The sequence below is a fragment of the Porites lutea genome, chromosome 13 (assembly GCF_958299795.1).
Source record: "Porites lutea chromosome 13, jaPorLute2.1, whole genome shotgun sequence".
In the NCBI taxonomy this organism is placed as follows: Eukaryota; Metazoa; Cnidaria; class Anthozoa; order Scleractinia; family Poritidae; genus Porites; species Porites lutea.
Window position 1 is genome coordinate 4,315,107 of NC_133213.1, and position 16,753 is coordinate 4,331,859.

General features: G+C 38.3%; 2 protein-coding genes across 2 annotated transcripts; one reads left to right on the plus strand and one right to left on the minus strand.

Annotated features, from left to right (window-relative positions):
* The first annotated feature begins 273 nt into the window (after window positions 1-273).
* Window positions 274-7,266, plus strand: LOC140923427 (uncharacterized). Its single transcript, XM_073373524.1, has 4 exons — window positions 274-444; window positions 3,405-3,540; window positions 4,244-4,561; window positions 6,660-7,266. Exons 1-4 carry the CDS (start codon window positions 393-395, stop codon window positions 6,859-6,861), a joined length of 708 nt encoding a protein of 235 aa, XP_073229625.1. The 5' UTR covers window positions 274-392; the 3' UTR covers window positions 6,862-7,266.
* Window positions 7,267-11,830: 4,564 nt separating this feature from the next.
* Window positions 11,831-13,444, minus strand: LOC140922692 (histamine H2 receptor-like). Its single transcript, XM_073372688.1, has one exon. It carries the CDS (start codon window positions 13,247-13,249, stop codon window positions 12,233-12,235), a length of 1,017 nt encoding a protein of 338 aa, XP_073228789.1. The 5' UTR covers window positions 13,250-13,444; the 3' UTR covers window positions 11,831-12,232.
* Between the last annotated feature and the right edge of the window lie 3,309 nt (window positions 13,445-16,753).

Genomic DNA, 16,753 nt, shown 5'->3' on the forward strand with positions numbered 1-16,753 from the left:
ACTTCTTCTATAGTTTTCTCGTTCAACCTCTTACCTTACGAAACGCGAATGGAAAACAAACCAAAAAAGGCCTGCTACGCAGGGTAGCCGTTTGCATGATACATTTACAGATTTACACAAGTTCCCATGCCTTTTAACAGGCCTCCCATTGGGTTCATTATCTTCTAGAGGACAGTACAAACAAAAGCGTACTTAGTTCTATAAATGTCCGTCTTCATCATTGGCTAAAAGCACCATAATAGCGGGATATAACTTTGCTGTTCTAGGATTGACTTCGATTAATTCGACGATCGTTTTTATCGGGTGCGTTTGGTTCTCAATTTGGTTATTTCAGACATAACTTTGCCTAAGATCGGACCGATAACTGTAGAGGTTAACGAAGATCTGAAGAAATGGGGAAAACAGTTATCATATTGGTGTCAGTTGCTTGCGTGTTGTTTTCAGGTAAATTAATTTTTAATTTGCATAAACTACGAAATCCTCCTTCGGGATAAATTGGAGGTTGTGACTATTTTCTTCGAAATTCATTTCCAGAAATGCGTCACCAATGAGAATGTTAGTCAAGTCGACTGATTTTCGTTTAAACTATACTATTTATTCGTGAAAACAAATCTACTGTCTTAGTTTAGTTTCTTACTGTACGAAAATAATTTTCGATGGTGATTACAACTTAGTTACAATTTGGGTGTGTACTGGAGCACTTGCCGTTAAAGGGCAAGAAAACTTCACTTTTTTAACACGATAAAGTTCTTCTGCAAAAGCCTAACACGTTGAACTCAGTAAGGCCGTTTTCGTTTTGTTTATTTATATTACATATCTATATTAATTGATTTTTTTCAATTCGCTATCGTTTATTTTTTTGAAAGTGTATATTTTGCTGAATGCTAGACTAATCACAATGCAGCCGCTTGTCCATTACTTCAACTCATCCGCATATACACAAGTTGCATCTACCCTGGTCAAAATTATAAACAGCGGTATTTATTTCCAACCTGTTCTCAAACAAGAGTTTCGAGTTTACTTTTAGATCTTTTAAAGCTAAAGCTTTCAAAGGTCTCGTATCACCCAGCTAGCATTTTAAGATTTATTTTCACGTTCATAGGTTTTAAACTGCGCATGCAGATTCATTACTGGTACTGATCGCCAATGTTATGCAGTGTCATTAGTGGTTGCAGGAAATCTTTCGAGTCTCGTTTCCAGTTTATCAGTTCTGGGTTGCTTTTCAGTCTTAAGGGTTATTTACTCAAGGTCGAGTGAAGATTATATTTTTCGTTTAATTAACACCTGGTAAAAAAAAACCTGGAAACATTATTACACAGTTGCATTAAACTACGTCCAGCGATAGTGAGGAATAAGCAAATAAATTAAACTAATGCTTTAGAAAATATATATATATAAGAAAGCAAGAAAGAAGGATGCATTTGCATTTTACTTTGGTGATTAACAGATTAACATCACAAAACATATTGTTGATAGCAACGCAGCTGGCCTACTGCCTATAGCGCTAAGGTTAAATAATTGGACGAAGAACAGAGTGGGAATAAAGTTCTTTAGGCAAACAGCAATATGCGTCTATAAGTTAGTGATTGAAGTGATCCTGACGGCTTGTTTTTTAGCTAAAAAGAAATTAAAGAACTTCTGTTCAATTGCACAGGGGTACCCAACGATGGTTTCCTCCTAAATACATTAAAAACAAGTTTTAGGCTCCCCATAGTACTCTAAAAAAGCATAAGCGGCGATGTAAAATTTGTATCTGTTCGATCATCCTAGGGGAACTTGAGTCTTTTCGAAAAAAGGGCTTGAGGTATTATTTTCCCTAAAATTTTAGATGAAATTTGAGGTATTACGAAATTGAAACATTTTCTAATTCCTCTCTCCATCACATTTTTGAATTCGAAAATTTTAGGTTCCGTTTTTCCTACGAAAAAAAAGCCAAACTTGGGAAGCAAAATTCAACCCCCGTAAAATTTTTTGGTGTTTTTTTCCTAGAGGATAAAACATCAGCGCCTGATGTTTTCAGTAGCTGTTCTTTCATCCCCCGCGCACATCTTGAGACAAGTTTAGTGATGGTCAAATGCTATGGTTACGAGGTATGACGTCATAAGTAGCAGGTGGTCAAGCCATTTTTGGATGAAAATACATGTTTTTTAACTTATTTCCGCAATAAAAGTAAATCTTTTGGCTAAAATCATGCAAAGTAATTATTTATGTGTTATTTTTCATGTTAAGCATAAAAAATTACCATTTCTCGCGGTTTTAACCTGATTTCTAATCCTTGGCAAAATCCAAGATGGCGGCCAAGACGGCGACAATTGTTGGTGACGTCACAGGCCTTCAGCAGCGCCACCACCCATAAAATATACCTCATCTTATTACAGAAAACAGTCGTTGGGTGATTAGGATAGTAATAATAGTAATCAGGGGCAACACTTATGAGTTGGGTTTATTGAACGAGCTGACATGATTTCTTCCACATCAATCAAACTCCTCAAAAAACGCATCTACTATCCAAAGACAGAGCTGTTTTGATGTTTGATAGGATAATCGCTTTAATCGTTATCTTTTGTGATAACTAAGCAATAGACCACACTTTCTATGGGTTTACCGGCGTGATAACCTAGTAACTAATAATTATTAATACAATAATATATAAGGCGTCTAACGGGAATTTTTGCCTGTTGTCAGCCTGTGAGAAGCGCTCATGTGTATATTGCAACAGGGAAGCGGTCTCAATGCTGTGCCAACCAAAAGACAAAAAAAGAGACTAAAAATAAACAGAAAAAAAGTTTAGTGGGAATCAACTCTCATATTGTCGCTGTTTAGGCCGATGTTCACACTATACCCGATTGCACTGCCACACCAGATAGGGCTTCTGTCCAGACATAAGAACTGTTATTTCAGCGCGATTTCTGTACACAAACGGAGCAAAGCTACGCCGCGCCGAACTCGAAAGTAGAGGGTCACCAGCCTAGTCCCCAGGCCTTCTCGGCACGGTCAATACTGGACTCTACCGTGAGCTGTGACATCACCGAGACAAGAGAGAACGCCTAGGGACTGGAGGGTCACATATTGGATAGGTTCTGTGCCACACTTTGGTGCGATGAACAGGCCGGAAGCTCGGACCGTAGCGGAAGTGAATAAGTAAGAAAGAGGACTGAAACCCAGAGACGAGACGGAAGCAAACTGAGCAAAGATTCAGGAATGAGCTAGGATTAGGATTTTTTACAGAACCAAACCTTCTCCGCTAACCGCTCGTGTGTGAACAATTCCAGTTCTGCGCCGTTGCTGTTCACGCTATATCGGATAGCTTTTCGTGTAGACACGAAAACCTATCCAGTTTCGTGTGATCATGGCTTTAACTGCCGGTTGAGCTGTTTTGTTTGTTTGGTGTTTACTTCTGACAGGTTACCCAAGTCTTACTGACGCTAATAGAGATGTTGTCATTGATAACAAATGCACAGAGGACGAAAGTCGTAAGAAAGATATGATGTGTGCGCGTAAGTTTCTGGAAAAGATGAAGCAACCATCGGCAAGCTGCAGGTACTTTTTGGCCAAATCAAGAGAGGATAGAGCTTTATCCTCTCTTGGCCAAATCCAGTTTAGTCATTTATTTATTTTTTCCCTACACTCCATCGTATAATACCTTAGAACTCAATGCAAATAAAGCAAGACTTAATCGGCCATTTCCAAGTTGCCTAGCTTCAGAAAATAGCCGACGTTTGGCGACGCTACCCGGCACTGGTTTCCCCGCCAAATGACGTCTGAGAAACGAGTGCAGAAATTCCATACTGATGACGTGACACTACCCAGATCTGGCTAGTGCTTCTGATTGGTCGTGCCGAGTAGGAAACTTGATTCAACTAATCAGAAGCACTACCCAGATCTGCGTAGTGACGCGTCATCAGTATGGAATTTCTGCGCTGGTGTCTCAGACGTTATTTGGCGGGAAACCAGAGATAGCGTCGCCAAATGTCGGCTGTTTTCTCAGGCTACAAGTTGCCCAAAGCAGTCTCTTTCAAGGTAAGTCTTAAGCTGAAGCTGTAAAGGAATCCAAGAAAGTCGTGGATTCTGGATTCCAGGTACTGAATTCCGTCTTTGTCAGTGAAACTTGGATTCCGAATTCTAGTCGTTTATAGTGTGATTGCGGATTCCTTGAGCAGTTTTCCGGATTCCACAAGTTAAGGAAACATTGCTCAGGTTTATATAAAAATTGTCTTTCTCTTTCCTTTCTTCACTCTGTTAGTCATGAAGTCATGAAATACAGAGAGTGTTTCAAGAACTTCACACTTAACCAGTGCTTTGGCGATTACATAAGAAGCAACCCACAGATGAGACATCCCTTGATGCGAATGGCGGACATTAAGTCTAGACTCCACAACTTCGCTCAAATGATGTGCGGTATCATGAACGACTCCCATCCAATCAATACCACAGGACTACCAGACAAAATCAAGCACATGCTTAAATGCAAACCGGAGTATTTCGATAAGGCCAAAGACTGCGCCAAACCGTTTCACGACATGTTCAAAAAACCCAACCGAGACTCAAGGGAACTGTGCAAGTAATATATTTTTTCATGGCTAGTTTTTATTGAATTTTTCAATAGGCCATTTCCGAGTTCCCCCAGGCCTCTGTTTCAAAACGAGGGTAGGTGCTCAGCCTTTGATATGGAAATCATTTTTCATTCTCATGCAAATAAAACTCGTTTTCACAAGAAAGGTTGTGCACCTAGCCTCATTTTGAAAGTGAGGGTTTTTGGAACTCGGAAATGGCCTATTAATTTTCCTTTATTGATTCCATATTTTTGTTTCTTGTTGTTGTTGTTTTTTTTTCCTTTGTTTTTTTTCTGAGAGAAAAACGTTTTACCATTAATTACCAATCTCGTTCGGCTTGTTTCAAGAACATCTGTATGAACAACGTTTATCTTAGATTCATTGTTTATGCCTGGTTCAATTTGACCTGTTACGATGCTCCCACCCCGGGCATACACCCCGGGGGGATTTGCAATTTTTTTTCTTTCCCGGTGGTCTATTCTCCACCACCGAGCTCCATGATCGACCACATATACGTTATTTTGTGTAAATCTTTTTTAGAACAATAGTTATTTCCGTACAATAGCAAAACGCCCGAGAAGTTTTCAGAACTTTTATAAACGTTTTCTAGGGTTTATTGAGAGAAGGATAATCTGACATGTATCATGTAGTTAAAACATGAACAATTTATTTAAAAAGGAAATTAAAAAGGAGGAAAAGAACTGTCAGAAGCGCCTCCACACTGGACTGAATCTCTGTTTATTTATATAAATCAAAAGCCTTGTGTCTGTTTTCATATACAGTCTATTTAAGTGTCCAATTTTTAAACTAGGCTGAAGAATACTTTAAATTTCTTTGTTTCTTTTGCAACAAAAGAATCCATTCGACTACGCACCATTCGCACCATTCGCACATTCGTTTAAAATTTTCAAACATACCCTCGAAAATTCGTTGTCTTGAGTTCCGCAGCTTCATGCAAACTGCGCGAGAAAGAACACGTACTTCACAAAATCAAAGAGAAGTTATTTTTGGTCTGCCCCACCACCCTACCCTTGGGACAGGACTATATCAAACAATTCCCCACCCCGGGTCTCAAAGACTGGACTTGTTCTAGGGGTTGCCCGGGGGGTTGGTAACAGGTCAAATTGAACCATGCATTCATGTTCACTTTACATATGCAAGGACCAAATTCAACGGACTCAGAGTTCAAAATTTTGTCCCATTAGCTTTTGTAGCAGAGTCCAGCCTACTCAGTTCATATTGTTACGTCTTCTGATTCGACTTTCTTCTTGACCTATATATTAGCCATTACTTTCCTGATTCGGTGTAGTTTGATTTGATTTGATTTAATAGTACCCTAGAGGAAACCCGCCACCCTTTCCCCCCCCCCCCCCTCCTGCCCCCCTCATATAAATCTGGAGGTTTCAGGGGGCCTCCTCGCCATTCTTGTCGCATATCTGATTTATGTTAAACTCTCTTTGTTATTTGTTAACATCTTAAGCACTGATTTTCGTCTAGCTAGCCTGTAGCGATACATTGCATAGTATCCCACAGTACCTGCAAATGTCAATACAACCTTCTGGCAAACAATAACTATCAGTCTAACTAGTAATAAAATGTTTCAATTAATAAAAATTACGTTATCAGGCAATGACATACACTCCTCTCCTCCTTTGAGTAACTCATTAGAGAACTTTAGATTCAAGGACGAGGACAACTACGATGTGAGATTTAACTCAAAGTTTTTTCGCGTATTCTCAAGATATAGACTTCCCGGAAAGCTTCATTTTACCATTTTTCTCTAGAAAAGTTAGCACTGTTACCTTGATAGTGAAGGAGGTTACGCCCTCTCCCAATCGCAAAATGGTAAAACTTTTAACATTTGATATCTTGTTTCCGCCACTTCGACCTTCTCGCTAAGACTCGTATAGTAGAGTGACGACGGCTACCACGTTTTCCCGCCAAAATGACGTTGGTTCACGCGCGCGTAATACGTATTACTGAGAAAATCTCGTACTCGCAGTCGTACTGGTCAGAATCTAAAGCTCTCTATTAACTTGAAACCGCTGTTCTGCTATTTGCAAAGACATTATAGGCAGTTGATAAATATCGTTTCCTGTTTTATAGGGGTTACCTGATGGCAAAAGTATGCAACGGACGTCTGATGAAGGAAAACTGCGAATTCGAAAGGCCACCACCTCGGGATCACTTCAATCCATTTTGCAAGGACATGAAGGACCCGCCCTATCCACAGGGAGGTGCCGATAACGCTCGTACAAGCATGGTCTTCCTTTTTCTCTGCCTTGTTTTTGTTCTTTTCTTTCCGTAGGCCTTCTTTATAGCTTCAGGAGCCCATATCTCGGAGCCGTGTATTCGTGTTACAGCGGTTTTAAAGGCTGACTAGATTGATTTTGGCGCGAATCTATACTAGAACATCGCGTAAGTTCCATTACTTTTCAGCTTGGGAGGAAAATGGTGCGGTTTTTGTTTTTGTTGTTGTTGTTGTTGCTGCTGTTATTTTGTTTTCTCTTTGATAATTTCGCATGATCACGGTACAGGGGGTGGAGGATCCTTTTGGCGAAAAAAAAAATGTTCTCTAAACTTTAGATCTGGTCTGTAAAAAACGGAGTGTCTAAAGTCTGCGGTATGGGAGTTTTCTCGCTCTAAGTAATGGGCTCCTGATAGCTGTGTCCAGAGCGCATGCGTGTTACTTGTTCAGACGCGGTTGCAGTAAGGTGGGATGCCAGGGAGAGGGGTTGGGGGGGGGGGGAACTCGACAATCATTTCCTCTTAACCATAGATATACAGCTCAATCACATGTATATTCATAAGATTCAGTGATTAATAATTCCTTTTTCTTGTTTTTAATTCCCCTCATCCATGGAGCCAATTGGGAATTTTGACGATTCCAAATTGGCCTTATATTTATAGAGCATCTCGTTGATGTTCTTTCATGTATTTTGTACTTGCAAAATGTAAAAAGCACGGTATCGATCCCGATCACTGAATGAAGACCTAAACTAAACAACCAAGCCATTGATCTTGTTTGATTAAACACACTTTTAAAACACACTATTACATTTTAGGCGTGTTTCTTTGCCTCTGTGTTTCTTTGTTAGACTGTTTGACGGATTAAATCTAGTATTTGAATTAATGGAGGGACCAGCGCGCGCTTACCGCCAAACACTATCCGCTTTATACTGTCATATGTTCGCGGTATGGATTGATTGAATCACGTCGATCCGTCTCGTTGGCGCGCGATGAAAAGGATGAGTATAGAGGTCTTTAGTTTTGTACCCTGAAGAAGGCAGTACTGCCGAAAAGTCGGTTTAAGATCTTATAACAGCGTCGATTTTACAATTTTTAAATGAACATTAAAAGGAGGAGGAGCCGCACCGAGAAGTAAACGTTATCGTGTTTTCTGCCATGAATTCGCTTCTCCTTCCGCTCTGTTCGTGAATCTAAAACGCAGAACGTGACGATCCTATAAATGATTATAACACCGAATGCCCTTTTAACGATCATTTGACAACCCTAATCATTAAACAATCAAAGCTCTCCTTACCGCTTTTAAAGTAAAGGTAATAGAAATTAACCACGGGAAGGTGGCTGAATTTGAATGTTTAATTATACAAGATATTGCGCATGAAGGAAATTAGAATTCTGTGTATCTGAATTCGCTCAATAAATTACATATTGGAATTCTCCTGAAATTCAGCTATTCGAGGTCGCATCTAAATATAAAACGCGAGAGAAAACTGAATTTGTAGCTGTATGTCACGTCGCATTAGTCGGAAAAGACGCTTTAATCATGTTTGAACACCTTGATTGTGTCGGATATGATGTTGTTTGATTATGCACCATCAGGTACAAAGAGTATTTTAAGATTGAAGTGTTTTACGCTCGTCGTATTTTACAATATGACCTCAGTTGAAATGAAAACTGCTTTAAAAACAATTTTAAAGTATTCCTTTTATTGTGATATTAAAAAAATTTGAACTAAAGTAACTAACATCACTAATTGGCCACAACTTTTATTGAATGACGTCACAAATGATCCGCGGCGCCAACAGACTGTAGTCGCTCTATGTAATAATCGCTATTCTGTTTTGGTTTCAACTTTAAATCATTCGTTGTCATATTTTCTACTAAATTACTAAAGGTATATAAATCGATTGATATCGACTGATATCGAATACATGACGCAGTCTGTTCAGGAGTTGTATTTGTTTGTTTTTGTTGTTGGTTTTGTTATCGTTGCTTTGTTTTATTCTTTTGTGTATTTGCCGGTTTGCATTTTGCCTTTTGCGTTTGATCTTCCAGGAGTATGGGCGCCTATTTTCTTAACTGACGTAACTAAACAAAATACGCGAATATAGTTCAAAATTCCATCATAACTTGTTTAAATTGAAAACATGAAACAGTCATCATGGATCTCACGACAATTATTGTATTTCTGATAACATTTGTTCATATGTTTGAAAGATAACATTTGGCTTGGCTGGCAACTAACTAAATTATTTTTCAGCTGACTTAGATGAAAACACAAGTGGAAATATTGTATTATAATCATTTTTAGCATTGGGTTTTTTTCGAATTCTATACTATTCAATCCTATTACGTGCGTGCACCTCGTATAAACGGCGATTATTTAGAATACGCAAACATTAAAGTGTGTTCGTGATCATCGATGACGTCACATTTTGAGGCTATAGTTACAAGAGCGACTGTGAAACGTAAACAATATTCGTTTAGCCTTCTCAGCTGCAAGGCTACAGTCTAAAGTTATCACCAGTAATATTTTATACTGATTAAAGCCCACTTTCTTGAGGATTTCTGGTCATTTTTCTGTATTTGGTTTGGTCTTCTTTGTGCCTAAGTCTCTTCTGGCAATTGCGAGAAAATGGAGTCGTGAAAAAAATTGCAATTTTTATCCTAAAGCCTCGGAGTCACGTTAGAATTTTAATATATATATCGAACGTGGGTGTCTGCCTGAAAGAATTTTCGACTGCGACTTCTTATTCAAAGGGCGCAGTGATTCTTTGAACATACTTCTAAACTCATACTTTTCTTTTCATCACAATCTTTTCGCAAATTAAAACTGTCATGAAAAGATGTGCGTCCCTTCATAGCGGAAGCAGTTAACTACTAATTATAGCCAAAAAATTTCATTAAAAAAGAAAATGAAAAGCACCGAGCGATATTTCCTCATGTTATACAAATAAACGAGGATAAATGATCTTATTCATTAACTTGTGTTTTAATATTTTGCCATGTCTCATAAGTAATCCATTTATATTCTAATGTATACCCAACTTGCTTAGAGCAGTGGGCCTCTCCGGAAAGTCAGTCACAAAAGGAGCATATATTTGCTTTGGTGTGTAACACTCCACTCACCACAACAAACATGGCCCCAATATTGTGAATTCGCCCATAAGCTTATTCATAAATTGCCACAACGTTATTTACCAATTCTGACACATAAGAAATTCAGAATAGCTTCGCTCGATTAAAAACAATTGCAAAAGGCGTAAAACGATTAAATAAGTCTAAAACGTTTTTTTCATAATTAAACGAAAAACGTCAAGGAAAACGACAGAAAGCCTCGTAAAGTAAAGGTTTGCCCGATGAAACAAATTAATTGAAAGGAGAAAGAGAGAAATGTTTCATAAAATTGTGGTGAAAAGGGGACTTTCAAATTGCGACCTAACGGCGTTAAGTTTCTGATCGATGTCTTGAAGTAGCATTTATACTTGGGAAGGCACCCTTCCTAATAAATCAAGGGAGTTATGGCCATAAACAACATACATGCAGCTTATCTCATCAAAACCCAAAAAATATATTTATTTAAAACAAGGCCTTTGTTAGTAAAATTAATTTGCGTCAAAATGTAACTTTGACATCAATGTGGCGCCGTAAACTGTTCAGTAAAACGACAATTTTTTCAAATAAAGATTTTTATACGCTTTTCTCCCTTTCTGAGTCCATAATCATTAAAAATGTAAAAGCTTTTCTTTGTGCAAATGATGGTCGACAGGTGAATACGACTTCCAGTTTGTTTGTTTGCATTTTTAAGCTTCAATATATTAGTAAAAATAATCAAAAACAGATATGACAAGATCAATATTTAAGCAAGCAGAACGCGAAAGTGCGTAAGGCCATCCGCTTTTTTTTCTCCGTTTACCGTCGTCCGACCGACCCAAATTTTTGAGATTTTCAAAAAAAAAAAAAGGAGCGACGTAGTTACACCATTTTCCGCTTGAAATAATTCTTTTAATCTGAAAAATTAGCATAGTGACAGCATAGGGAAAAACAGGAACAAAGACATGAACATTTTTCACAGTATATTGTGTATTTTGTTTAATCCAAATATGTGAATGTTAACTTTTAACGTTGTCCTGGGGTACCAGGGCCTACTATTCCGAGTCTTCTTGTGATTTTTTTTTTTAGGTTTTCTCTTTTTTTTTTCAATCCGACCGACCAACCCAATATCAGGGAACGCATTCGACGGTAAACGAAGAAAAAAAAAAGGGGGATGGCCTTTTGGAAAATTGCGACTTCGATCTTTTCTTTAAATTCTCAGATTTATTTAATAATCGCCTTTTGCATGGCCAAAGCTTATTTCCTTTGGATATCATCATCTCTTCGCTTAAAATTGCAATCGAATTAGATAATGAATATTGAGGAATCAAAACGTAAGTTTACGAAGGCACCTTGCTAAGATGAAATATGAAACGCGAACTGTGGTAATCTATGTTTACAAAAGAACAAAGTGAAGTCTCAAATATGACGTATAGGAAATGCAACGTTAAGATCATTTAAAGCGTCCCCTGCTTTGATCTGTCATTTAACATAATATTTATTCTAACCCTCAGGCCCCAAAAAACTTTATAGCCATACGCATCTGGCCAATAATTTTGCGGACCATTAGCCTTAATTGTTTAGTGAAGTATCACGCTAACACAGCTAACGCATGACGCAGCAACATTTATAATAAACGCTCGCAACACGAATAGCAATTTCAGATTCGACTGGAATACGATTACTAGGCTAACATTACCAGTTTAAATAAAAACCGATACGATAAATGAAAGAGATATGAATTTTCCCCATTCTTTATTGACCTATTTATTATCTTTCCCCCGGTATGGGTGCTATTTCAAGAATTTTGAATTTTACGTCAACTGACTGTTTCTCATGCATGAACGGAGGTTCAAACAAAAAACCGTTTCGTGTCTCCCTTTTTTTGGAATAAAATACTGAGTGTCTTTAATTTTATTCATATAAGGTGTAAACTATTTGTTAGAACGTGTTTTAATGAATACACTTAAACAATACCTTTCAAAGTAAATCCCGGCAAATAAAGTTTTATTGCTGAATACAAATCGTTACTTTCGTAGGAAGTATTTTTAAGTATTATAGTCAACTGAGTACCGAAAGACTGGAGTCGATTGACGCCACAGAACAAAGTCCCATTGACTTTAAATCGTTTAGACGTGTTCACCGTTGCGAGATATTTACATGTAAATTTAGTCACGCAGTTTTACCTTTAATTGCGTTCTGTCCAGCTTAATTTAGCGTTTTAAATATTCGTAAAATAAGCAGGTTCAATGTTGCGACAAATTATTCACTGCAAAACAAGGCAAGCAATTGATTTGGCTGTCTTGATGTGAATTCTTACTATCCTTAATTTTTCAAGTTCACGCAAAGCGTGAAAGAGTTCCGCCAACATTTGAATTTGTATTTTGAGTCGAATCCCTCATGTCGATTTGAATACTTGAGCCTGACAAACAAAAGATTCGTCTTAGGATCACTTTCACGGCTCTCTTCACCTCTTTAATCTTCCACACATAAAACAATGGGTTTAGAGACGAGTTTAAGTAAACTAGAGTTGTTGTAGATCGCGAAAGGATCTTCTGTTTTCCACTCCAGCCGTTTGCCGTTATTATAATAACAGAGATTATGTAGGGCAAGTAACATGCAAGTAATGCCAACTGTATCCAGGCAATGCTCGAAACCGTCCTCTTGTATTTTCTTATGTTCAGCTGAAATCCTGCGCTTTTCGGCTGTCCTTGAGCCTCGTCCCCGCTTAGTTGAAGCTGAGATTGATGTTGCCGTAGTCCACAGAAAATCTTCGTGTAAGAAATTAGTGAGATGAGGACTGACAGAATCACAAAAGCAATGCCTGCAGTTTCGGCGATAAAATACCCAAGAAATACGTTCAGGAATACACCGGAGATCGCAATCAACCAAAAACATGCTAAAGCCGCGCGCACTCTTTTCAGTGTTACGACATGTCTATAGCGTATGCCGTGCACCAAAGCGAAAAGCCTGTCCACACTTATGGCGGTGGATGTGAACATGGAGACTCCACAGAGAATGAAGCTGGAAGCGTTGTTTACGTTGATGGCAATGTTTCGAAATGTACAGCTGATTCTCACAACATCATCTAGTAGAATATATGCGGCATAGAGAGGTTGCGCGATAAGACCAACACAGAGATCCGTGAAAGCCAAGCATTTGAACAGGAGTTTCGTTGGTGGGTGAATAGAGGAGACTTTCCGAAAAGCAAAAAGGATAAGAGTATTGCCCAAAAACGCGACGACGGAGAGAAAAATATTCAAAGCAGACAAAAATACGTGAGTTATAACTTCTGGTGAATAGTTGACTTGACTTGAGCTGCTTGTTAAATTCTGACCTTCATAACAGTCTCCCATCTTGTTTAGCTGTCGCTGTTTCTATGCCATAGCTTCGCTTTTCTGAGAATACTTGCCAGCGGTACTTGTTATAACACCTCGCATAATTTGTCATTAACGATCGACCGCTGTCCGTGGGCTAGTAAAATTACGATATTGAATTCCTCTTGACGCACTTTTAATCCGTCCGCCCATACGTTTCCTTACAAATTAAAAACAACCAGAAAATTACATCAGTACATAAGCATTCAAATTTCTTCAAATTTCCTTTCCCAGAAACTTCGTGATTCACGATATATCATTTTAAAGTAAACAGAGTTTCAACTGATCATTTTTTCAAATATACATATTAAATCTTCTATTTATATTCGTCTATGACGTAATACAACCGAATAAAGGAAGACAAAATATAAAGTGTGTGGGCGTATTACATGGTGAAAACTTTCGAAAGACTTGACAGGCGAATGCCCGGAAGAAAGTAAAATTCATGCAATCCTTTAGGGTGTAAAATAAAACACTTGCCCCAATCAAGTGGTGAATTAAAGTTTGCCGGTCCCGGGCACTTAGTTAATCCCTGGAACAAGGTGTCTAGTGGGTAAAAAATCTGGTTTCTCTCACTTTTCCACTGGATAGCGATTAATCTAGTCGAAAGCGCTATCCAATTTTTTGGAACGCTTGGGCCAGGTGTAGAAGCGATGACGTCATGTAACCGACTAGAGGAAGACAAAACGTAATACTATACATTGTATCCACTATCAAAACTATCTGTCTTCTCATTGGCTAAGAGCCTACAGTTAATTTTGGGAATCAGCGCAACTTACTGATTGGCTAGTTGTCTCCAATCTGCAGGTTGTGTGCGCAATGCATGACCTCCAAGAGCAATGTCAAATAGTGCTCCATGCGATCTCGACGGTGTGTTGGTCGATATATTTCTTCATAACAATGTATAATAAAACAATTACTACATTCGCTATTTGTGATATCAGAAATAATCAAGGTCTCGGTAAATGTTCTCGGCCTCAGCACACGGTCTCGGCTGATAAAACTTATCTCGACCTTGATTATTCCCAATATCACAAATACATCATCCAAAAATTTCATTCAGTAAAATGTGTTGACATATTACGCGCGTATAAATAATTTTTGGCAGACTTGAAAGGCTTTATAGTAGCAAGATCAATGTAATTCTTGGCCTCGATCTCAGAGTGGTCAAGAAAGACCTTTCCTAAAATAAATATAATAATTGCTATTATTATTTCGTGGCCTGTCAGGTAAATAAATACGTAATCACGCAATATCTATTACTTGTACTTTTCCTCTTCTGTAGTATACACAAAACACAACTCGTGTAATTCTTGCGCCAGTATTATTAGCTTATTTTTAATTATTAAATAAAATAATTTCATACCTCTATATTGCGTTTTTTGCAAACACATCTTAAGCTAGGAAACCAAAAGACTACATCACTACTGACTACTGTCATCAGCTAGGCCCTGCAATATTTCCACAGTCGAACCTATGTTCATTTTGGCAAATTCTGGATAGAAAATCTTTTGTGAGACCTTAAGCAGCTCGAACTAAACACCCTGATAAAGAGAACAAAATTGTCCTGACGTAATAAACACGGCAGAAACGGGAAGTTTTTAAGTGTCTTCCGTCTTGGCTTACTGCCACGACTCTATACTCCTCGTCACGGATGAGGGCGATTGACGCGGTTCACTTACAATTTTGAAATCGAAGATTCTCCTTCGTTGCTCAAGGTCGCTACTCTCTCATGATCAAGAATTCACGATCAAATCAGACATCTTTATTAAGCCGTTGAAGGAGCTCAGGACTGAGTCCCCCATTTTCTTTTTGGATGGATCGGAATTAACTATCCACTAGGGTTGAATGCTGATGCGACAGCTATATTCATGAATTGTTTTAAAAACCCAACGTACAAAAAAAACCTGCGATTAAGAACCTGGTTTTTAAGAACCTGTTAGGCTAAAATTTGCCAGTTAGGCCCCCTCTATACAAGAAACTGTTAAGCCTAAAATTTGAAACACGTTCTCATTTTCTCAAATCTACAAAAAAAAAAATTCAGTATCCTGGTGCAATTATGAGATAAGCCAATATTCAGGATCCTCTTTGGAGGCATAGGTGCAGGGGCGGATCTAGGGGGAGGGTGCAGGGGGTGCGCACCCCCCCCCTCCGAGATGACCTACAGTTTTCTAATACAACTGGTATTCTGCCAAAAAAAAATAACTATGTGGTTTATTGGTGTTGAAGAAGAGCAAGAGATGAGTGCACCCCCTCCTAAAAAAAATCCTGGATCCGCCCATGAGGTGTCTCAGTTATCACTCCAACTGCAATGTAATGGGTATGCAGTTTTTATATAAGGAATAAGCTGAATATACCACAAAATACTCTTACCTACAATACATTTTTTCTTCAGAAAATAAGAAACTATGTAAGAACGTAAATATCCAAATTTGTGTTAATTACCATTTATGTAAGAACCTATTTAGGCTAACACGGGAAAATGCAGGTTCTTAGTCGCCGGTTTTATTCTTCTCTTTAAAAGTGTTTCGCCTAAACTGAATTCGAAACGCTGAGGTTCGTATTTTCTAAAATATATTATTAAATAAATCCTATGCTCTTGGGCAAATAAAATAAATCTACATCCAGGATCCTCTTTGGTGACATAGGTGCCTTAGAGTTGCATCACTCCAACTGCAAATTATGTAATGGTATGCAAATTTTATATAAGGAATAAGCTGAATACCAACAAATACTCTTGGCTACAATATATTGTATTTCCTTCAGAAACTTTGAACCTATTTAAAAACCTCAATAGCTTAAATATTTTTCAATTATCATTTATGTAAGAACTTATTTAGGCTACCGGCCTTGGCAAAATGTAGGTACTAACTCATGGGTTTTTATTGTATTAAGTGACAAGAGCTTGTTTACCGACTACCGGCATATGAGCCTGCAATCTTGTACTAGCAGCATGACAGCGTACTTCCACAGTAACTTTGGGTCGTTCTAAAGTACATTTTTTACAGTCTGCTCACTTATAAACGATCTCACAGCTCTCCATGCACTCAGAATACTCAGTACCTCGATTAAAAGAACTATGTCTAGTGAGCAAGGGTTTTTTCCGGCCTTGCCGGCTTATGGGCTTTCATTATAACCAGAACACGGACTTTGAAGCTGTCTTTTCAATTTAGATTTTGACATAAAACAGCAGACTTGGGAAATTTTCCCTTGAAAAAGTTGTAAGATAAATCATTCCCTTCTTTGCTTTAGAACTTTCCTCATTCTTATTTTGGATCAGCTTTTATTCCTTTCCTTTTTTTTTTCTTCTTCAGGTGATCTTAAAATTTTCTACCAGGTTCGAACAACTCTCCATGTACGCACGCCCCAATTTTCGATGCATATCTTTGCCGCTACTGCGCAATCTCGTTCCCAGAGTCTGCAGAACGTTCGCTGGACAAGGGTAACGCGGACTCTGGAAACGACGTTAGCTACCGCGCGACT

What these genes read in the sequence shown, in the direction of transcription:
- LOC140923427 (XM_073373524.1), top strand. Translation starts at nt 393, where the DNA reads ATGGGGAAAACAGTTATCATATTGGTGTCAGTTGCTTGCGTGTTGTTT. An exon ending in TGCTTGCGTGTTGTTTTCAG is followed by an intron (nt 445 to 3,404) that starts GTAAATTAATTT and finishes TACTTCTGACAG; the next exon opens with GTTACCCAAGTCTTACTGAC. An exon ending in GACTCAAGGGAACTGTGCAA is followed by an intron (nt 4,562 to 6,659) that starts GTAATATATTTT and finishes CCTGTTTTATAG; the next exon opens with GGGTTACCTGATGGCAAAAG.
- LOC140922692 (XM_073372688.1), bottom strand. Translation starts at nt 13,249, where the DNA reads ATGGGAGACTGTTATGAAGGTCAGAATTTAACAAGCAGCTCAAGTCAA.